This window comes from Lissotriton vulgaris, chromosome 3_1 (genome assembly GCF_964263255.1).
Source record: "Lissotriton vulgaris chromosome 3_1, aLisVul1.2, whole genome shotgun sequence".
Lineage (NCBI taxonomy): Eukaryota > Metazoa > Chordata > Amphibia > Caudata > Salamandridae > Lissotriton > Lissotriton vulgaris.
Window position 1 is genome coordinate 84,850,890 of NC_141689.1, and position 22,585 is coordinate 84,873,474.

The 22,585-nt window shown below is 48.0% G+C and overlaps 1 protein-coding gene across 1 annotated transcript in view; it reads left to right on the top strand.

Annotated features, from left to right (window-relative positions):
* The window catches only part of LOC147726000 (uncharacterized), a 284,455-nt gene that overhangs the window by 40,393 nt on the left and 221,477 nt on the right, over window positions 1-22,585 (top strand). The window contains exon 2 of the mRNA XM_086960117.1: window positions 7,335-8,120. Coding sequence (XP_086816243.1) covers window positions 7,791-8,120 — 330 coding nt within the window. The 5' untranslated portion in view covers window positions 7,335-7,790. The remainder of the gene's footprint in view (window positions 1-7,334; window positions 8,121-22,585) is intronic.

Sequence of the window (22,585 nt, forward strand, 5' to 3'; positions counted from 1 at the left end):
TTTCCTAATTTTTGAGACTATTTACCACCGCGTCATTGTGATCGTTCCAATGGAGATTGAAATCACCAAGGAAAATTCTGAGTGTTTTGCCGTCCGGAATTGGTTGAGATTGTGTCCATGAGTTGTTGGGTGAAGATGAGGTTGTCCCCAGGTGGGTGGTATTAGACGTGTAGGGACTTGGGTTCAACTGTAAACCTTACAGGTTATGTACATACTGGGTAGTGATAGTGTATTATCCCTTACGTAGTGTTGGTCTCCGCTACAGGTTCTGTCGGTGCCCACTCGGTCGAGTTCTCACTTACTTTTACTGTTTAAGTATGTGGTATATAAACCCCAGAAGTTCTTTGGTCTGCTCTGCGGAGGAAGCAGTTCGCTAAAGTTCTCTGATTGCGTATAATAATAAAGGACATAGTGTGACCACTGTGTCACTGTAGGTACGGGCCCCTCATCCAGCACATTGCCACCCTACGTTTTGCCATCAATAGGCCCATGTACACCAGTCTGCGGGCTGCTTTCGGTAATTGTTCAGAATAGCCCAGCAGTGCCACGGCCGGATCAGGAGCAATCGCTAAACCAAATATAGTACTCAGTTCAAGTAATATCTTATCCCAATACTGGAAAATGCTCAGGCAGCCCCAGGCTAAATGTATGAAATCTGTCACTGGGGAATAACATCTATCACAAGTCTCCTCCTCCCTTAGCCCGTATCTCTGCAATCTCTCCGGCGTATAATAAACGCTATTAATGTATTAGAAATGATTAAGTCTGTGTTTGCCATGTAATGATATGCGTTTCGTGTTATTACAACAATAAGACCACATGTCGTTGTCTATAGTCATGTCCAGATCCCGTTGCCAGGCCAGCCTGGCCCTAGTGTACTGATTTGCCCTTTGGGACATTGCCAACTTGTATATGTTCAAGACAAGCTTACATGGAGACTTGGTTTTAATAAGGTACGACAGCTCTTTTACCTCTGGAGGTTCGCGCGGATTGAGTGCTGTGTATTTATCTCGCAACTCTGTGACTGACATCTCCAAAAACAACAACCTCATCCCTACCTGGCCCATCCCTTCCCCCACCCACAGCAGACGACTCACAACTCAGTCGCGTAGCATCCCAAATAACTTCCACCCGTATCCCCCATCCCCACCACCCTCCGAACTTAAGAACAGTAGCTGTGTTTTCCACTCGTGGGCAGAGGTCGCTCTGTTTGCAACAACAAGCCTAACGCCTGCACTCTTATATCCTGACCCCCGCACACCGGCCAATAACTCTACAGCCCCCACCGTAGTACACTTCTCAGCTAGGCCCACTAGTGATGTGTAGAGTATTTATATATGTAGAGTATTTATATAGCACACTTCTACCCGGAGGCCTCGTAGCGCTGTATTCATACCGCTGTGGAACCCATCCTGGCTTTCCTGTAAAATGTCTACTCCTGGGCACCCCCAAGGTGAAGCCAGGCATCCACAGCGCTGCTGGGGCCGTTGTGGAGATTAAGCAAGCTATTGCCCAGAGTCACAGAGTGGGACCCATGATTAGACTATGCACCGAGGCGACAATTATCAGGTCCGGGGAAATTGAGTCCAAGAGCCGCCGAGGCGGGAATTGAACCCTGGTTCCGGGCCAGACCTCTGCATCAGGGTCTGCCGCTCTAACCATTGAGCCACTGGCAATGGTCGCTTTGGCATGGATATAAGAATAATTATAGGTTTGCAACAAAATCAATTTAGCCAATACCGACGCATCACTACCCCCTTCCCCCATCCCCATGTTACTTATCGTCTGAACTTAAGGTGGATAGTTTCTGTCCTGCTCCTCGAGCGATCCTCCAGCCGCCTCGTCCAAGAGTTGCCGTTCTGGGCTCTGTTTCTGTTCCCTAGACCAGTCTTTTAGTGCCTTCTGGAGAGCCTTTGGGTCGGTGAATATGTGGGAGCAACCTTGTTTATTCACACGCAGTTTCGCCTGGTAAATCATAGAGTAGTCCAGACCTAGTTCACGTAGGCTCCTTTTCATGGGCACAAACTGTCTACGTGCCTCCTGCACTCGGGGGGGGGGGGAGGACAGGGGGGAGGGGAGGAGGTAGAGTGAGATTGTCTAACCTTCGTATGCTTATATTTATTTGTCCCTCGCCGTCTGCAAGGCAGTGTCTCTGTCCCGATAATTTAACAGTTTGGCTATGATTGGGTGCGGTGTGGCCCCCAGCTGTGGTCTAGGCCCAAGGAGCATTGCGCCATTTCTACTTCGAACATGTTGGAGAAGACCTCAGCGCCCAGAAGGATTCCCAGCAGCTTCTCCACAAATTGTTCCATATTGCCGGTTTGCGTCGTCTCCGGCAGTCCTGTTATTCGTAGATTGCACCGTCTCGAGGGGGCTTCCAAATCTTCTGCCTTGTCTTGCAACACACGTATGACCCTCCCGAGCTGCTTGTGGTCAGTCAAGTGTTGTTTGTGCCTCCTCTACCTCCTTGAGCCTCCGCTCAGACATGTCTAACCGCTCTGCGTGCTTATCCAGTCTTTCCCCCATTCTATCCATTCGGTAGGAGAGGGCGTCTATTTTGGTACCTAGGGAGGCCGCCCTGCAAGCCTTTTTCCATTGATCGCAGCATACTCCGGATGTTCGTCTCATCCTCCAAGGGGCTCGACGTCCTGTCAGGTTCCTCCGTCGCCGTGTCATGGGACTTAGAGCGTTTTTGTTCAAAAGTGAGCTTGGACAGTGTCCTGTCCATCCTGCCCATTATTTTCTCCAGGCACAACCTCTATTCAGGTGCTGCCTTCCACGTCCCCTCAATTAATGGTCCAGTAGAGGGCAGCAGATATTCACCTCTTCCAACGCTGCCCACGCCTGTGATTCTCGCGTTCTGGGAGTGTACGCCTCCCTCCAGTCGTCCTCAAACCTGCCACTTGTAGGTTATCTCTCTTGACTCTGCCTGCACCACCGTTCGCTCCCAGCCGCCTCACTACCAATAGTCTCCTCCGCTCAGTGCCACCACCAGCCCTGGAATTGGCTTCCTGATGCCAGCCCTCTACTGACTCCCAGGGGGCCCGCCTAGTGCGCACGTCACATCGCCGCCCTGGTTCCTCACTCTGCGTTGTAATAATGGCCTTCCTGGCCGTGTGCCTGGCAGTGGATCTGCGCCGGTGCCCCATGTCAGGTGGAGCCCCAGCACTCCCGAGCAGGCACAGCAATGTGGAGTCCTCTAGGATCTGAAAGCCTGTGTGCATCAAAGATCAGGAGCACTCCAGACTCTGCTGCTGGCTCCGTGTCCCACCAAGTGCCTTCACCTTACAGGGATGGGATGATCCTCACCACGCACAACAGCCGCTCCTCGTGTCTCCCCTGAATCACTGCAAAAATGGCGGCTCTGCCCAGCCGTTATGCGTCGCCCGGGTCCTCAGCCGGCACCACTCCGACCCGCTCGTCAGGTACACACCTCTCGCTAATTCTGCAGCCTGGCGTGTCCTCTGCAGGCCGCTCGCGCCGTGGCCTCAACAGCGTCCCGTATAGTTGAGGGTCTCACTCGCCTGTCACCGTAGTTACATTCAGCGCTTGTGCGGTGCTGCCAGGTTCGTGTGACCGCATGAGGCACTTTCACACTCTCTCATCAGAGCCTCCTCAGATCTGCATAGGTGGCGGTGGGGGCCGGGCTCTCTGACCGTGGGGGGTGGCCTGACGGTGCCCGCAGCCCCGCAAGGCTCTCACCAAGACCTGGCCCCGCCTATTCCAAACTTTAGCCCGGTGCTTAGCGGCCCAGAGTTCAAACGATTCCCACTTCAGTTTATGGGTTCCCTGGGGTTAGGGAGGTCGGGTCCGTTCGCTGAACAGCGGGTGTGTTCCGATGGCCGAAACTCTGGAAATTGGTGGATTTGGTGATAGTAGGCTGTCGGATAACTTCAGGATTGTTGGCAGGTGTAACAGAGCTCGAGACTCAAGCGTCCATTTTGGTCTCGAGCTTGCTCCGCCACATTGCAAACTTTACAGGGTGGAGAGCTGTGTTCTCTTTGTAAAAATAAAGGGTCATTTTACGAAGTGATGCAGATCTGGCAAAGATCAGAAGACGGTCAGGGAAATTGACATTTACGATCATGATTATGATCATGATGATCAGGAAGTAATTGTTTGTTAGGTTAAGGATCAGACTGTTGAGGGACCCTTAGAGCATGTTTTAGTCAACGATAATTCAGTTGAAATGATTTTCGATTCTGGTGCCAGAATCACCCTCATACCAAAAATATTTTATGAGAAATGTCTTTCTGGAAAGGTTGAGCTTGTCAAACCCGACATCATACCAAGAGGTTATGGCGGTCAAATTATTGATTTACTAGGTTGTTTTTGGGGTACCATTGATTTTAAAGGAAGGGTTGTTACCGGAAAGATTTAGGTCTCGATGAAAGGTGACTCTCTCATTAGCTGAAGTCACCAGCGAGACTTACATGTTTACCTACATCCAAATGAGTCTCCCTCTGTGTATTTAAGAGAATTGCCTGTTATTGAGACTGTATCTTCTGGTGGATCTTGGCCTGTACAATTTCCAAAACTTTTTGATAGTAAGTTAGGTTGTCTCAAACTATGTACACCTAATTAAGTTGAAAACGGATATCACACCAAGAGTAGCGAATGTTAGGAATGTCCCATTGTTGGTCAAGGGTAAAATGAGAACAGAGTTGGACAAGTTATTGAAGAATGGGATTACACAAGAAGTGGAAGCCACTGAATGGGTTTCTCCAGTGGTTATGGCCCACAAGGGCAATGGGGAGGCCAGATTGTGTATTGACTTGAGAGAACTGAATAAAGCTGTTACAGATCATTACCCTCTGCCAAACATTTCGGAGATGCTGTCCTCTCTTGGTGGTGCGATGCATTTTTCGACAATGGATCTCTTCCAAGCTTATAATCCAGTCAGACTTCATCCCTCATGTCAAGATCTCACTGACTTCTTTACCCCATTTGGAATTTATACATTTCTCAGGATTCCGTTTGGTTTAATCTCTTCAGCCTCTGTGTTTCAGAGGGTGCACTTCTATATTTTTACAGTTCTTTGTTTGAGGCTGCACTTTTTATGCTTTTGCTTGACTTTTTTTGGATCCCTCCAACATTGTTAATCAATGAGCAGAACCAGGAGTGTCAGGCCACCCGGGGTGGCTTGAATGATGGTGTCTTCATTGACGTTGGTGGGCTTGTAAAACCACATAGGTGATGGGGTTTTCATCATGTCATGTCTTTGTAGCTAATTCAGCCAATGAAAAGTAAAATAGACATCTGGGTTATGATCCTTGTCGGGTTCATATACAATACAGAAAAAGCACTGTTGGAGAAGAAGACCCCATCTCTCAGCTGTTGTCTGCATTTTATTTCTCTGAAATTGCCGAATATAGCTCTAAATGGCAGGGGCGGCTCCTCCATTAAGGTGGAGGAGCGTCGCCCCACTGCTTTCTCACAGTGCGAGAAGCAGAAACATAGAATGGTAAAACTACCATTGTACATTTCTACTTCTTGCACTGTGAGAAAGCAGAAGTGCGTGCTTGGAGTTAGCGGGTGGGCGGGTCTGCTCAAAAGTAGGGGAGGAGTGACTACCCCAATGCTGTGGGCCCTGTCTATTTGGTCGGCCCTCTGGGGCCGACCAAACCAGTCATGCACAGTTTCCCTTTTCTCTATGTAGGCTGCATGCAGCCTACTTGGAGAAAATGGCCACCCCATTTGCACCCGGCTGGGTGCTGTCCCCACCAATCACAACGCTGCCATCTCGGCATCTTTTTTGCATTATTTATGCGTCACTCTATGCCTGCAAGGGTATTGTTTTGATTGAGATTATTTATATATATTAATATATAATGTATATTATGTTGATGTGAAGTTAGGAGTAGTAAATCTACCCTCCCCTATATGTGCTTGTTTTCCATATTTTGTCCCTAGATAGTCTGCATTTACAGAGCAATCAGAATAATCTTGCCTCTGTCCTCAGGCTGTGAACAGCTGTCGCCAATATCCAGTTCAGGACAATCCTGTGTATTCCCCTCCCCTGCAATACACTTTGAAGTGGTTATTAAATGCACAGAGGGCTGTGTATTTAAAAAAAAGTTTTTATTTATAAATATTTTTTTTAAGATTACATAATAATTGATCCTCTGATAGCATTTACCTTTGTTGCTCAATTTGGATGGTCAGTTAATCCGAATATATTGCACTGTCACCTGTCATCACTGCACCCATATGTTGATTTTTCTCCTTGGAAATTATATTTCTTTGGTAGAGATGCATTTTAGAATTGGTAGTCCTCATTCTGGCACATAGATGTACTTAAATTGGTGTATCTGGTTGTGGAATCATTCTATTGACATCTAATATTGGTATTGTAATTACTTTTGTACCTGTTCGGTCTCGCCTAGGCAGCACTTGCGCTGTCTCTTTGAGACTTGCTGTAGAAGTTCTGTCCGGTGATCCCTCTTGGTTTTTCTTTGTGCTCCAACAACATGCCTGCAGCTCTCACACACAGCCCGCCTGCCAGCAGCGAAGTTCGTCGTGCAGGAACACATGGTGGGGTTCTGCGCATTGAAAGACCAAGATCGTTTTTTTAAATTTTTTGTTTTTTATTACCATGGTGCCTGCTTCACAGGCCTCCATGCGTATAACATTTATGTGCACTGGTGCCGCGCTTTATATTTCAGCACTACGCCGGGTTTTCTGTTGACAAAGCCAATATATGCAAGTCTCGCTAAAGCAAGACCTGTTGCATTGCAAACGTTTATTTTAGATAGAGCATGATCTCTGCACAACAGACTGGCATTAGAGCATGGAACAGCAGTAGAATTTAACACAAGGCATGTTTTCATGTAATAGCATTACAATTTCTAGCAACAAGTGTATATACATGTGATGGTTTCAGTGGAAATTGCTTTTATAAACTTGGAAGTCAATTTCGTTCTAACAGGTGAGGTTAAATTTTGGTATTTTAATATGGGTGTGAACATATCTCCTATAATAATCCACATTTGTAATACTAATAATACACATTTGTGAAGCGCGAACAATCACCCGTAAGGGTCTCTAGGCGCTGGGGGCCGTCGGGAAGATTAGGCAAGCTAATGCCCAGAGTCACATGGTGCTGGGCTAATCTGCCGCCGGCACCAAGGATCGAACCGTGATCCCCAGATTCCGGAGTCAGTCGCCCTGGCCGCAGCGCCACACCTCTTCCTCTTTATTTCATATTAAATGTTGGCCGTAAGTAAAGTTAATGCCAGCATCAACTAGATTTAAAATGAATGTGATTGCGGATTTCACTCAAAATCCTGTTTGACTTTGTAGAATTTAATTATTAGTATTTTTCTCCTACCCAGGAAAATAGGATTGCAGCTGCATTGCATGGTTGACTGAGCTAAAAGAATCCTGGCTCTAGCTGCAGATGACCAACGCAAACAACTGTCTACATCTCTTCTGAAAAGGTTGAAGGATTTTGTCAGCAGTTCTATATCAAAGACAGCGGTGTGGACATCATTGGCGCAGCACGTGCTATGGCCCAGCGTCTTCCGGGGCACATTGAGCCATAATATTTGTTGTAATTTACTACCCCAACAGCAGTGAAAGGGGCCATTTTATTTGCTTACACCAGGGCCATGGCATCCTTGCTACACTACTGATCAAAAACAGTTTTTTCCCAGCAGTTTGTAAAATATTGGCATTGGCAAGGTGCCCTTGAAGCCTGGCCCCTGCAAACCATCACTGAAGTTTGACACTCGCAGCATACCACCTAGATTGGCCCCAACCACTTGTTGCTGAACTCTGGTGCTACCGACATGTCACTGAACACTAGCACTGGCAAATCCTCATTACTGACTGCCACTAGAAACTCTTTTGGGAAAGATGTTACCAATAATACATTGTTGAATATTCCAGAGGAAGAAATAACAGAAAAGCCTAATGATGACTGTGCATCAGAGAAGGATTCGGACTCTGAATATGCTTGTGAAGCACCAGCCTCTGCTGGAGAGCCTTCCAGTGCTTCCAAGTGTGTGTTATCCAACAAATATTCCCCTGCACCTGCATACCCAAAGAGTTCACCCCCCTCCAAACTATTGCCGGCTCTACCCTTTTCTCCAGGAGGTAGATCTGCTGCTCTTACATGGGTAAGTCATTTTTTGGTAATGAACATGTTCTTCGAGACCTGAAAGAGGTAAAATACCTGCGAGAGATTATAACATTTTTTTTGTGGTTTACATTTGTTGATTTCAGAGTAGATTTAAAATAGTTTTTAATAGTAGTAAGAGGCAAGTGAACTAACGTTTGATCACATGCATTGTTCCAATACATATTCCGCTAGTTTATATTTCACCCAGCACGATGGGAAGTAATTTAGTCCCAACTCTTCATCGCTACTTAATGTTCATGTAGCTCTAATATTACATTGAGTTTAGTGTTTATTGAAGAACTGCCCTGTCATCCAGCGTTGTTGCCCCTTCTTTGATAGTTAGTTAAAAATCACTAAATATTTAACAGAATACATTACATGCATTGATTGCGCAGCTAGGTCTGTGTATTTGAACAGGAGACAAAAACATCCCAGTCCCCGTCAGAGACTTTTCACTGCAAACCACTTTCATGTTAAGAAACTTTGCTAAGTGCAGTATATTCTACCAGGCAGTATTAGTGTTTGTGAAGAGGTGGGGAAAAAAAACCATGTTTATGGACTTAAAAAAACTGCAGATTATCCTACAGTATTCTGGCGGCGGAAGCCCCTTCAACGAACCCATTGGAAAAGTAGACGATTGCAGGATGATGCAAACAGCAGAACTGTAGAATGGGAATACTTTTGAATTTGCATTTGATAAAAGATGTTTTGATGCTGTAAAAGAGTTTATAAGCAACAGTAAGAGCCTACACCTGGGTATCATTGCATTTGAAACCGAGCCCAGCGAATTTTGCTTTGATATCAGTTACACTAGCCTCAAGAACATTCTAATAGATGTTTGCCAGACATATCATCAGCGATGCACAAAAAAATATTTTGCCATATTTAAAATGCAACAAAATAAGAACTTTGACTTCCAGCACTGATAAGTGAAAGAATGAATTTAAGTCATGGCTGTCACGTGTTGGAAAAGCAATGTTCAGATAATGTTGTTTGCCACTTTGGTAGGCTGAGCTCATATCTTTTGTTTCTATAGACAATAATTCTGAGTCATACATCGATGAATCTGACTTCACATAAAAACAATCTCTATTACGATTTCATAAACTTGGCTACCATCCAGTTTCTAACAGCAAGTGGTCGATTCTTGTAGTTCACTTCATTGTGTCAGTCTTGTGGTTGATATTTAGTTTACTTCCGTATGGAGTTCACCTTTGTGGAAGCAGTTTCATTTCATGGTTCTTTTAAACTGCCGAGTAGTTGTTTGCACCAGAGTCGTCTAAACTGTCATTGATGATCTCTTTTTTTTAATTTGTTTCCCTCATCTGTCCAGAATCTTCAGTTTCTTAATGTGTCGATCCCTTGGTCAGCATTATAGTCCTCGTCCGCGTTACCAGCTTTCTATTATGAAGTAGACACACAGATGTTCAATAAAGTCTTGGCAAATAGATTACAAAGGGCAAAAATTTATGCTGCATGCAGATCAGGGTTTAGAATGGAAACTCTATAAAATATCTTCATGTTCTATAATTATAGTCCTGGATTCGAGAAGTAGTTGACATTTTCTTAATAGTTGCAGGCTAAGGTGGGACCTCCACCGTGGTCCCATTAAAAGTGAAACTTGAAACAAGCATTTGCAATGCAATAGGTCTCGCATTAATTAAGTTTGAGCTATTGGCATTGCTAAATAATGCAACACTAATTGCAACAAAAGTCTATAAATTGTAGGCCAAAAAAATTTGAATTTATTTTTGTATCAATGGTGGCATGCTGCTCTTTAGTTGAATATGTTTAAAAGTAAAGTGTGCCATACTGCGATTGCTACAATAGTTAATTGTGGATGCGTTAACAATTGATGTGTGTACTGATGGCTGGTGGTGTGTGTGCCTGGTGGAAGCGTGCACTAACGGCTGGTGATGTGTGTGCCTGGTGAAAGCATGCACTGACGGCTGGTGGTGTGTACCTGGTGAAAGCGTGCACTGACGGCTGGTGGTGTGTGTGTGCCTGGTGGAAGCGTGCACTGACGGCTGGTGGTATTTGTGCCCGGTGAAAGCGTGCACTGGCGGCTGGTGATGTTTGTGCCCGGTGAAAGCGTGCACTGATGACTGATGGTGTCTGTTCATGTTGAAAGTGTGCACTGACGGTGTGGTTGGGTGTGTGGTTGTGATTGCGTGTGTGTGGCTGTGTGTGTGTGGTTGTATGTGTGTGGTTGTGTGTTTTTGTGTGTGTGGTTGTTGTGGATGTGGTTGTTTGTGTGGTTGTGTGTGTGGTTGTGTGTATGTGTGTTGTTGTGTGTATGCGTGTGGTTGTGTGTATGTGTGTGGTTGTGGGTATGTGTGTGGTTGTGGGTATGTGTGTGGTTGTGGATATGTATGTGTGTGTGGTTTTTTAAAGACTGCGATTCGCCCTTAGGGAGCCCAGGTCAAACATCAGAGCCCGTACAGTCAAAGCATGGCTGCCCTGTGCTAGTCAAGCAACAAGTTTTTAAAGCATTGTCATTCTCATTAAAGTTTAGTTTAGGTTTTGGTCACACAAACGGATGGCTGCAATTACTCGTACAGAGAATTTGCACACAAAACTAGGGGAGAATAAACAGGTGCCAGAGTCTGAGAGTAGACTGCACTTATGGCAATGGGACACATTAAAAAGTGTGTGGATAGAGTCTGAAATCTGTTTAAAAATAATATATATAGCCGCGTTGAGGCCAGAGATAAAGAATGAAACACTGAGGTATAAGGTGTGTATAGGGGGATGAAATAAATAGGTGAGAAAGACAGACTGAGTTAGTATGAGAGTGGAGTGGCATGGCGTAGAGCAACATGGTGTGGCATGGAGTCATGTGCAGTTGTGGGGGTGGCATTACGTAGAGTAGAGTGGAGTGGCGTTGAGTGGAGTGCAGTTGTATGGAGTGCTATGGCGTAGAGTGGAGTGCAGCTGCTTGGAGTAGCATTGCATAAAGCAGAGTGGTATTGTGTAGAGTGGAGTGGCACTGTGTGGTGTGGAGTGGAGTGGCATTGAGTTGAGTGAAGTTGTGTGGAGTAGCATGGTGTAGACTGGAGTGCAGCTGCCTTGAGTAACATTGCGTGAAGCAAAGTGGTGTTGCGTAGAGAGGAGTGGCTTTGTCCAGCATTGTGTAAAGAGTAGTGTTGTGTGGAGTGGCAGGGTACTGTGTAAGATGGAGTTGCATTGCATGGAGCGGAGTGGCGTTGCATACACTGTGTGCATTGGTGGCAGTTTCTACACTATATTAACAAAAATATTGCACCAAAAACCCTAAGCTGAATGTACAAGATTCTAAGTAATCTGTACGGGATATATGCGCTCCACAGTCTGTGTAAAGAAATGAGTACACATGTAAATGAGAACGTCATATGCCCAAGACGACAACATTTTATAGAGGTCAGAAGGTGTGACCAGAAACCATGAAGTGGAAACAAGACTTTGCAGTCCAGATTTTTGTCAACCCCAGCATTCAATAGTGTCAGTGGCGGCTCCTAAGAAAACACGTTTTGTCCCTGCAATTTTTTAATAAGGAATTAGGGACCGGACAAATCTATAAATCAAAATATTATCAAGTGGCAAAAATTGGATTATATTTTTAAATGTCACCACATCATTGTTGCCCCAACACACCAGAGAAATCTAACCTTAACAGAACATTTATTCAAAAGCAGAGCTACCAATTTGCTTCATACCATAGTCAACACGTATTGCACCAATTACTTGCAAACAGTAGTTAGGAAAGTAAAAGAGGCATGCTAATGATAGTTAATGAAATAATTATCAGTGCCCGATCTTAACTCATTTGTGAGCAATACTACTGATAATTAATCCAAAATCAGACAGACACTGTAGGGTAGAGAAGGAAAGAAACGCTCTGTAGTAAAGGACTGCAAAATAATGTATATCTGCATCTAACTCCAACTGAAAGAACACAAATACAATTTGATTTACCATCAAACGCTCACCGCCGCCTATACAGGAGTCTCATTTAGCAAGAGAGCTAGTGTGCTTGGCTACTGCACCAATCCTTTATTCGTATATGTATGTTTGATCTTTTTTTTACATATTGCATAGGTTTGAAAATAAATATTTTTCCCTTGGTCTCGTTTCAGAGCATTTCTCAAAGAAGTATTTTATACTTCCAATACAGACACATTATTCTGTGTTTTTGAAAATATTGACACTGTGTGTTCCTCTGGAATACGAGTGAAGTTTGTGACTCATTGATCCTTTCCCTGGAATAAGGGTCTCAATGGCATGCTGGTGTTAATTGCAGGCATATCGTGGGCAGCACGATGGTACCCTCCACAGAGTAATGGACACCCTGACATAACTATTATTGTTGGCATACTTTGGGCATCCACGGTGTGACAATGGCTAAGCCTGGTATAGTGCTGGTCGTGGCAAAATACTGGTAGATGAAAGTAAAAGAAGTATAGATGGGTAGATAGACAGATGTTATAAAAAATGACTAGTCATGTAAAATTGTATTTTGTTTGCTCCCTTCATTGCCTCTGGCTTTGTTTTTTTACATAAAAGGTCTGATTCGCCTCAAGTAAGATTTAACATTCTCAATAGATAATGCCAACTGCTCAGCTACTAACGTTTTTGGGCCCAAAGAAGCATTTGAGCAAATGCTTAAAAGTAGCTCTGATTAGCGGTATAGACAGTAAAAATAAAGAGGAGAGTGCAGCGACTGGAAAAAAGAGATCAAGAGGCAGTTCATCTAGACAAATGTGAAATGTAAAGAACGCTGGAAAGAGGGAAGCCATTGATACTGGAAAGGGGAGAATTGGGCGAAGAGGGGCGGAGGGGGCGAACGGGTGAGCTGAATGCCAGAAAGGAGAAATTACAAAGTAGTGTGAAGCGTAAACTGTGTGACAGAACGGAGCAACATCGGGAGTTGGAGACAATAGTACACTGCAGCAGGGGTGTGCAAAATCATAGATTTGCTTGCAAAGTTGGGAGCTTTGTCCTTAGTTCACAAAAGTGGCTGAAGTTTCTTGGCCTTTCCATGGTGATGGCCCAGCCAATAAGTCTCGGCTCCGGCTAGCTGTCCTTACCAGTGACCAGCAGAGGGTCTAACGAGAAACAGTGTCCTTCTGCTGCTATTAATGACCTGACGTCTAGCCATATTGATATAACTTAAGGAAAACATCAGCCCTACACTTTCTCACCTTTTTCTGCCTGGTGCCAGCATGCTTGTTTTCCTGCAGTATGCCTGTCACACACCTCGGTTCAAAAGGCAGCTGATAAGGAGGGGTGTGGTTTAGGCTTGACTGAATGCAAGCCTAGCACAAACACATGTCAAACGGAACGCAGGATATAGTACCCATTAAATACAAGGATCAGGTGTTAGGGCAGAGATAGCATATGGGGCTTTGTTTAGAGCATTTCTGGAGGCCTAGGTGTCACACGCCCATGCAGTGAAACAACGGGAGGGAGGTGGTAACAAAGGGGGTAATTAACAGCAGGGGATCTGCTACCTCCTAAAGGTCAGACCATCCAGATGAAGCATAGCTAAAGGGGCAGGTGGTAGCCCTGGGCTGGGCGATGACTACAGCTATGTGCGTACAGTAAACATGCCGCTCGTTCCTGGTCAGTCATGTGGACACGGAGTATCGCGCTGCAATCTTGTGCCCAGGATAGTGACTGACACACTCCATCGTTTACTTGGCCCCAGTTTACTTCTGTACTCCACTACCCTCGCAGCTCCTTGACTCCCCATATCTCCCTACCCCAGAGCGAAGGGCAAGCTGCCGTGCACCATGTTATCGTGCACGTTCACTCTGGAAATCAAACACATTTATAATTTCAATAAGCAGCGACGGGAGACCTGCGCCCTGTGAGTCGTAGAGGTGGACCTGGTGAGGTTCCTAAGGGAAAAGGGTAACAATTACATATCTGCTGATGGCATCAGCTGCTCTCACTATCAAGGATAAGTGGGCTAGTACTTACTCAGTAAAGAGTGGAAACATGCAGCATTGAGTCAACAACTTGGAATGTGCTGGGAATCAATCCCGTGGGCTCTACAAAAGACAAGCCGTGAGCGTGCACTCTCCCGAACTTCCGGTCTCGGGATGTGCACGCTCACGGCAGTCGTGGGGCGGGACTTCCGTCTTTTGGAGAAGCCCGCGCCCACTCTCACAGAGTGGATGGCAGCAGAAGTCAGGAGAGGCGGCTGAGGCGGTAAGTGGGGCTTGGGGGGCTTGGCACCTGTGTGTGAGCGTGTGCTTATGCAGTGTGTGTGTGTGCGCGTATGTGTATGCAGTGTGTGTGTGTGCGCGTGTGACTGGAGAGGCATGGCTGACCCTGGCAATCGGCTTCTGGAGATGTGCACGGCTCCGGGAGGCTGGGCATGCGCGTCCACGAGGAGCAATCCGCGCTCGTGCCCAAGTCTGTCTCCCTTCAGACCCGACTCCGCAGCAATAGGTCTCGAGCGAGACCTAAAAAGGACGCTCTATCAGTATTTGTACTATTCTTGTGAGTATAATCTTTTAAATGCCTCAACATTAGTGTACTTAACACTGAGAAAGGCCCAATGTGGGAAAATATAAGGCAACTATTGAATGTTCTGGATAAGATGGAAGATTTTGCTGCCATTATCTTTTGAGCGAATGACGAAAGCTGAGATGGTAATGCTACTTCACTGTCTATATGCCTTCCAGAAATGCATTCATATTTTCCAGAGAACTTATTGAATGAGCTGGACAGAATATATACAAGATTAGAAAGGAGAGAGGCATGTGCTGAAAGAATTATTTAAAGCTTGCCTAGGAGGAAGGGGTGGCTTAGGCCTCCCAGATTTTTGAGCGTTACAGTTCTTCTCTGCTCCAATATATAGTGGCATGGGTAGCAGAGGGGGATTGAAAACCTGACCGTAGAACTGCTGGGACACTTACTGATTAAAGAATTATTGTTGATTGACCCGATTACTCAATAGACCACCCTGCAGATCCTAACACTGGCTGGGTGTATATATATAATACCTTGTTTTGTAAGGCAGAACCATGGCCCAACGGGCTCCATTTTGAGAAAGGTGCTAGATATTCATGTGACAAAATGAATGCCAAGATCTTGTAAGAAGATGTGATGTAGGGGCCTAATTATAAATAGAAAATTATTGACTATGAGAGGCAAAGGACACTTGGTATATTGTGAGAAATTCATACAATACCAGATAGTAACTAAATCCACTGAAAACAGACGGTTTGAGTTTCCAAAGTGGTCCAAAGAATCATGGACTCAACATAGTTGATTTGAACATGTTCAATAGGATCAATGTGTGGAGCACTGAGAAAAGACATTCGACTTGTTGGACTAGAAATCAGATAAGCTGCAACAGACGCAAACTGGAATGGGTCAGAGTGCACAGTACCAGAATCAAGGCTGGCAAGATGGTCCGCCCATCAAAGTTTGGTAGTTACATGGGCTACTCTGAAGGTGTGCCCTGCAGGCTTCATGCTCTGAAGATTTTCTACTGTAGTCATGCTCTTTATGGCTATGATGTCATGATAACTACTTTTGGTCTGGTTTTACAGTGCACCTGTCTGCCATTTCATATGTGATCGCCGGAAAAAAAGCTTTGAGAAGCAGTATGGAGAGGATCACCAATCCACCATCTTTTTTTGTTGTTTAAATCAGTTTTTTTAAAATTTTTGTCTAATAGAATGTATACATGGCATCAATCAATCAATCAAGAGTATTTGTAAAGCGCGCTACTCACCCGCTAGGGTCTCAAGGCGCTGGGGTGGGGGGGGAAGGGGGCTGCTAGTGCTCGAAAAGCCAGGTCTTGAGTTGCTTCCTGAAGGAGAGATAGTCCTGGGTGAGTCGTAGGTGGGTGGGGAGGGTGTTCCAGGTCTTGGCCGCCAGGTAGGTGAAGGAACTTCCTCCGGTGGTGCTTCTGCGGATCCATGGGACGGTGGCGAGGGCGAGGCTGGCGGAGCGGAGCTGGCGGGTTGGCGTGTAGAATGTGAGGCGGTTGTTGAGGTATTCGGGGCCCAAGTCGTGGAGAGCCTTGTGTGCGTGGGTCAGGAGTCTGAACGTGATCCTCATGCTGACGGGGAGCCAGTGCAGGTCCCTCAGGTGGGCGGAGATGTGGCTGTGTCGGGGGATGTCCAAGACGAGTTGTGCTGAGGCGTTCTGGATGCGCTGGAGTCTTTTCTGTAGTTTGGCGGTGGTCCCAGCGTAGAGGGCGTTCCAGTAGTCCAGACGGCTGGTGACGAGGGCCTGGGTGACCGTTTTCCTGGTTCCAGTGGGGATCCAGTGGAAGATCTTACGGAGCATGCGGCGTGTGTTGGAGGAGGTAACGGCGTTAACTTGCCTGGCCATCGTGAAGGAGGAGTCTAGGATGAGGCCCAGGTTGCGTGCGTGGTCCATGGGCTTGGGTGGGGGGCCCAGAGCAGGGGGCCGCCAGGAGTCATCCCCGGCGGAGATGGATGGGCCGAGGATGAGGACTTCCGTCTTGTCTGAGTTCAGTTTCAGGTGGCTGAGCTTCATCCAGTCTGCGATGTCTTTCATTCCGTCCTGGAAGCTGGCTCTGGTGGAGGTGGGGTCGTTGGTGAGGGAGAGGATCAGTTCGGTATCGTTGGCGTAGGAGATGATGTTGAGGTTGTGCTTGCGTGCGATGGCTGCGAGTGGGCTCATGTAGACGTTTTAGAGGGTGGGGCTGAGCGAGGAGCCTTGAGGTACGCCGCAGATGATCTTGGTGGCTTCTACGAGAAAGGGCAGGAGACGGACTCTTTGGGTTCTGTCGGAGAGGAAGGAGGTGATCCATTCCAGGGCCTTTCCTTGGATCCCGGCATGGCTGAGGTGAGTTGTCAGGGTACGGTGGCAGACCGTGTCGAACGCAGCCGAAAGGTCGAGCAGGATGAGGTTGTGCTTGCGTGCGATGGCTGCGAGTGGGCTCATGTAGACGTTTTAGAGGGTGGGGCTGAGCGAGGAGCCTTGAGGTACGCCGCAGATGATCTTGGTGGCTTCTACGAGAAAGGGCAGGAGACGGACTCTTTGGGTTCTGTCGGAGAGGAAGGAGGTGATCCATTCCAGGGCCTTTCCTTGGATCCCGGCATGGCGGAGGTGAGTTGTCAGGGTACGGTGGCAGACCGTGTCGAACGCAGCCGAAAGGTCGAGCAGGATGAGGGCGGCGGTTTCTCCGTTGATCAGCAGGGTCCGGATGTCGTCGGTGGCCGCAATGAGGGCGGTCTCGGTGCTGTGGTTCGCTCGGAATTCGGACTGCGATGGGTCGAGGGAGCCGTTCGTCTCCAGGAAGGCTGTAAGCTGTTTGTTGCCGGTTTTCTCGATGACTTTTGCAGGGAAGGGGAGGAGCGAGATGGGGCGGAAGTTCTTGAGGTCTGAGGGGTCTGCGGTGGGTTTCTTCAGGAGGTCGCTGATCTCTGCGTGCTTCCAGCTCTCCAGGAAGGTGGCAGATATGAAGGAGTTGTTGATGATGTCCCGAAGTTTGGGTGCGATGATGGAGTCGGCTTTGTTGAAGATGTGGTGTGGGCAGGGATCGGCTGGGGAGCCCGAGTGGATGGCTTTCATCGTGTGGGTGGTATCTTCCGTGCTGACCGGAGTCCAGGCGCACAGGGTGGTGGTGAGGGGTGTAGGTTCGGTGGTGGGGTACGAGTTCTGAGCGCCGAAGCTGTTGTGTATGTCGACAATCTTACGGTGAAAAAAGGTGGCCAGAGAGTTGCAGAGGTCTTGAGAAGGCATGATGTCGTTGTTGCTGGTGTTTGGGTTGGAGAGCTCTTTCACGAGGTTGAAGAGTTCCTTGCTGTTGTGGGTGGTGTTGTCCAGTCGTTCTCTGAAGAATGACCTTTTGGTGGTGCGGAGCAGCTGGTGGTGTTTGCGGGTGGCGTTCTTGAGGGCTGTCATGTTTTATCCGTTGACTGGTTGTGGCGCCAGGCTTTCTCGATGTCACAGCAGGATTTCTTGGAGTCTTTGAGATCGTTGGTGAACCACGCGGCTTTCTTGCTGCTGAGTTTGCTGGGAGGGTTTTTCAGTGGAGCAAGGGTGTCGGCGCATTCGGTGATCCACTGTGTGAGGTTGCGGGCTCCTTCGCTGGGGTCCGTGGTGTTGGTGGGAGGGTTTAGGCTCAAGGAGGTGGTGAGTCGGTCGGTGGTGATCTTGCTGCAGCATCTTCGGGGGGTTTGTTGAAGGCGGTGGTGGGTCGTTGTTTTTCTGAAGTTGAAGTGTATGCAGCTGTGGTCGGTCCAGTGGAGCTCGGTGGTGTGGCTGAAGGAGATGTGGTTGCTGGAGGAGAAGACTGGGTCGAGCGTGTGGCCGGCGTAACGGGTGGGGGTGTTGACCAGTTGCTTGAATCCGAGGTTGGAGAGGTTGTCTAGTAGGGCGGTGGTGTTGTTGTCATGGTCGTTCTCCAAGTGGAAGTTGAGGTCTCCTAGGATGTAGTCGAGGGAGGCGAGGGCGAGCTGGCTGATGAAGTCTGCGATGGCCTCGCTGAAGTGAGAGCGTGGTCCCAGGGGTCTGTAGATGAGGGTACCTCTGAGGGTGGTCTAGGGGTCGGTGTGAATCTGGAAGTGCAGGTGCTCTGCGGTGGCGAGGGTGTCGTCGGTGTTGGTCGTGATGCAGATAGTGTTTCTGTGGGCGATGGCGATGCCTCCTCCGGTCTGGTTGGCGCGGTCCCTCCGGATGATCTTAATGCCGTCCGGGATGGCAATGGCGATGTCAGGGGCTGAGGAGGCGTTCATCCAGGTTTCCGTGAAGAAGGCGACATCTGGTGCCGTTTTGTCCAGGAGGTCCCATAGTTCGACGGCGTGCCTGTGGATGGAGCGGGTGTTGAGCAGGATGCACTTGAGGTGGTTGTTGTGTGCGGCTGTTTTGGCTGGCGCGGTGCAGGACCGAGTGCAGGTGAAGTGGCAGGTGAAGGCTCTGTGGGTGCGTTTTGGGGTGGCTTGGTAGTAGGCCGGATGTTGGCCGGTGTTGAGTGCGTGGAGGGTGGCGGCGTCGTAGCTCAGTCGGGCTGGCTGGCTCTGGCAGGGTCCAGGGGTTCTGGCGCTGGGCGCGGTCCAGGCGGCTTGCCTTTGATGCACCCGCTGCGCGTACGTGCGGTCCCCGCCATTTATGGCGAAGTGGGAGGGAGGAGCAGCTTGGAGGGGGGTGCGGGCGGCGAATGGGGAGCGGGAGACAGGAGAAGGGGGCGGAGCTGCAGGAGAGCAGCGGCGTGGAGCAGAGGGGGGTTGGAAAGAGCGGGAAAGTGAAGCGGGGGAGAGCGAGGGCAAGCCTGGAGAGCGAGGGCAAGCCTGGAGAGCAGGGGCCCTAAGGAGAGGCGGCAGCAAGAGGGCCAAGCAGGCAGCGGCATCAGAATCCGGGCACACGGAGGCCGTGCGGTAGTGGAGTGACCGGGTCAAGGGTCACTCCACTATCTTGTCAGTAACACTGCAACAGCATTAATTAGATGCCTAACACATTAGCCAGTATGTAACGCATTTCGGTTAAGTAGAAACAAATAAACAGGAGAGAAGATACTTGCGAAGCATATATCATAGGTTAAAAAAAAATTCGAACCAATATGTAATAATATTTAAGACCCGGGGTAGCAGAGCGCTTTACATGAGCATTAACGTTCCAGTCGGGACAGTAGATTCATCGGGGTCAAAAAAAATATACAGACATTACACATTTAACAAGAAACACTTCTTAAATAAGCAAATAGACTAAGTTATGGCCATGAGTAGAACTAAAATGTCACTAATGACAATGAACACAGAAACAAAAAAGGCAAGGGAGCTAAATAAGGGTTGTTTACCCAGGACAAGGCTAAATGCATTTGTGCGGTTAAATGGGATCGGGCTAATCAAATATACATTGTCCGAAACGTGCAGCACAGCTCAAATTAGGAAACGGGGAGCGGGAGAGATCGGGGCTGTTTAGCGAGGAAGCGAAGGATAATCGAGTGAAATATGGTGGGAGGGAGCAAAAGAGAGAAGAAGGGAGCAACGAGTTTGGGGGAGAAATTGAGGAGGAGCTAGAGGAAAGTGTTGAAAGGAGAGAGGGTAGCATTCGAGTGGAAAGAAAAGTCAAGAAGGGAGAGCGAGGGGAGAAGAGTCGGACCGAAAAAGACTGTCAGGGGATAATGAATAACGGGGGATGAATAAAGGGGTAATGCAGCGATTACAGACCCCAGTATTTGCAGAGAAGGTGGGATTTGGGGTCTTTTTTAAAGCTGTGGTACGAGGGGTTGCAGCGCAGGTCTCTGGGGAGGGCATTCCAGATGATCGGGGCGTTTCCCGACAAGGAGCGGGATTGTGTGGAGCTCCTATTTGATAGGGGAGGACAAGAAGTAGATCATTTTAGCTTCTCGTCTGCCGGGAGCAGCCCGCTTTTTCAAGTTTGTCGGAGAGATATAGCGGGGTTTGTTGGTGGAGGGGTTTGTGTGTAATGTGTATGCAGATCTTCCCTCAATGTGTAGCCAGTTTAGGGCCTTCTGGGCTGGTGAGATGTGGTCAAAACTTCGCAGTCAGCTATTAGCCTGGCGGCGGAGTTAAGCACGGATTTGAGGGGGGCAAGGTGTGTTTTGGGGATTCGGGTTAGGATAGTATTACCATAATCTATTTTGAAGAGGACTAGGGATTGGAGAACCCATTGAAAGTAGTCAGAAGGAATGAATGGTTTGAGTTTTATAAGATGCAGGAGAGTGCAGATAGCTCCTTTAGCCACATTCTTAATGTGCTTGTTAAGAGTGAGTTTATTGTCGATATTGAAGCCAAGTGATTTTGCTGAGTTAGATAAGGAGAGCGAGCAGTACAGGGTATTGAGTCCACTCAAAAGCGGCAGCGCTTTTAAGTAGGGCCCTGAGCTAAATAAGGTTGAGGGCTTCGGAGACGACCGACGTGAAATATAGTTCCCCACGCAATTTAAGTGGTGACACATACAAAAGGCCTGGGTGCTACAGCCTGAGTGTTGGACTGGCTACCGGCATCTGCAGAGCATGTCGACGCCTGTCTGGCACGGAACAGGAAAGCACACAGGTCCTTCTGAATAGTTCTGCTCCAGTGAATTAGGAGGGGCAGCAGGGCGACTTGTATATTCGATTCTGAGCATGTAGCTCACTGGTGGGGGCAGCAGACCGGGTGGGGCTTGGCGTAGGCCCAGTACTCCCTGGAACTATAAGTCCACTACCTTCAGCTCTCATGATGGCGAGAGACAAAGAACCCAAGACTCAGAAACAAGGCAAAATGGACAAATACAGAAAGGCACTCCCGCCGCAAACCGAACAAGGGAAGGAGACCGTAGATCTACCGGACAACGCGGCCATTTTTTAAGCAATCCATGCCTTGAAGGAGGCCTTCGAGGGCAAGATGGATGGGATTAGATCGGATGTGACTCTCCTGCTGCAGGATGTCTGCAATATCGCAGAACGGGTGACACAGGCGGAAACGCGTATCTCGGAAGTGGAGGACACAACGCATACATTTCAAAAGTGCATTAAAGACTTACAAACCAACATGTGGGAAATGGCTTGGAGGGTCGATGACGCCGAAAATAGAGCCAAAAGAAACAACCTCCGATTTATTGGGATGCCGGAAGGGCAGGAAGGATCTGACCCAATCACCTTTCTGGCGACTTGGCTGCGAGATGTTCTTCCGGGAGCACAGTTCTCCACCTGCTTTATCATCATCCCCCTCCCCCCTCATCCCCCCAACGGTACGTATACAGCTGTCCAAGGCACGTGGAGACAGAGGGAGATTACTCTGGTCAGTGTACACCCCCGCCACAATTGCAATCCCAAATGCTAGGCGCAGTTGCTAAGATATTGCTGGACTCAGAGGCCCGGACTCATGTTATTGGAAGCGATTTTAATGATGTGATGGACCCAAGCCAGGATCGATCCACAATGGCGACTGGGACCCGGGTCCCTACTATGTTGGTTGAATTTGTGAGGTCAAGGGGTCTAACAGATCTATGGCGTCGGCACCATCCCCTAGAACGTACTTACTCCTATTTCTCGGGGGCACATGGGACCTTTTCTAGACTCTACTATTTGTTTGCTTCAGCCGGGGAAATACAGATAACAGATGAAGTAGAGTACCTAGCTAGAGGAATCTCCAGCCATTCACCATTAAGACTGAAAGTGGGAGGGGCAATACATGGAACACGTTCAGAATGGCGGTTGAATGCATGGGAGCTAAGAGACAAAGCTGTGCTGGAGGTTATTAGCCGAGAAACTGTACTGTTTTTTCGTGAGAATGATGGCTCGGTATCGTTCGAGGTCCTCCTCTGGGAGGCATACAAGGCAGTCCTTCGGGGCAGAATACTGGACAAAATAGCGAGGAAACGCAGAGCAGAAGTTCTCCAGATAGAAACCCTGGAAGGCCAACTCCTTGACCTAGAACACCATATTACCCCTGACAATGAGGCGACTTCGCTTTGGCAGTTGGATATTACACGTAGACAACTCAGAGCACTGGTTGATAGGGAGGTCCAGGCACAGATACAGCCAGC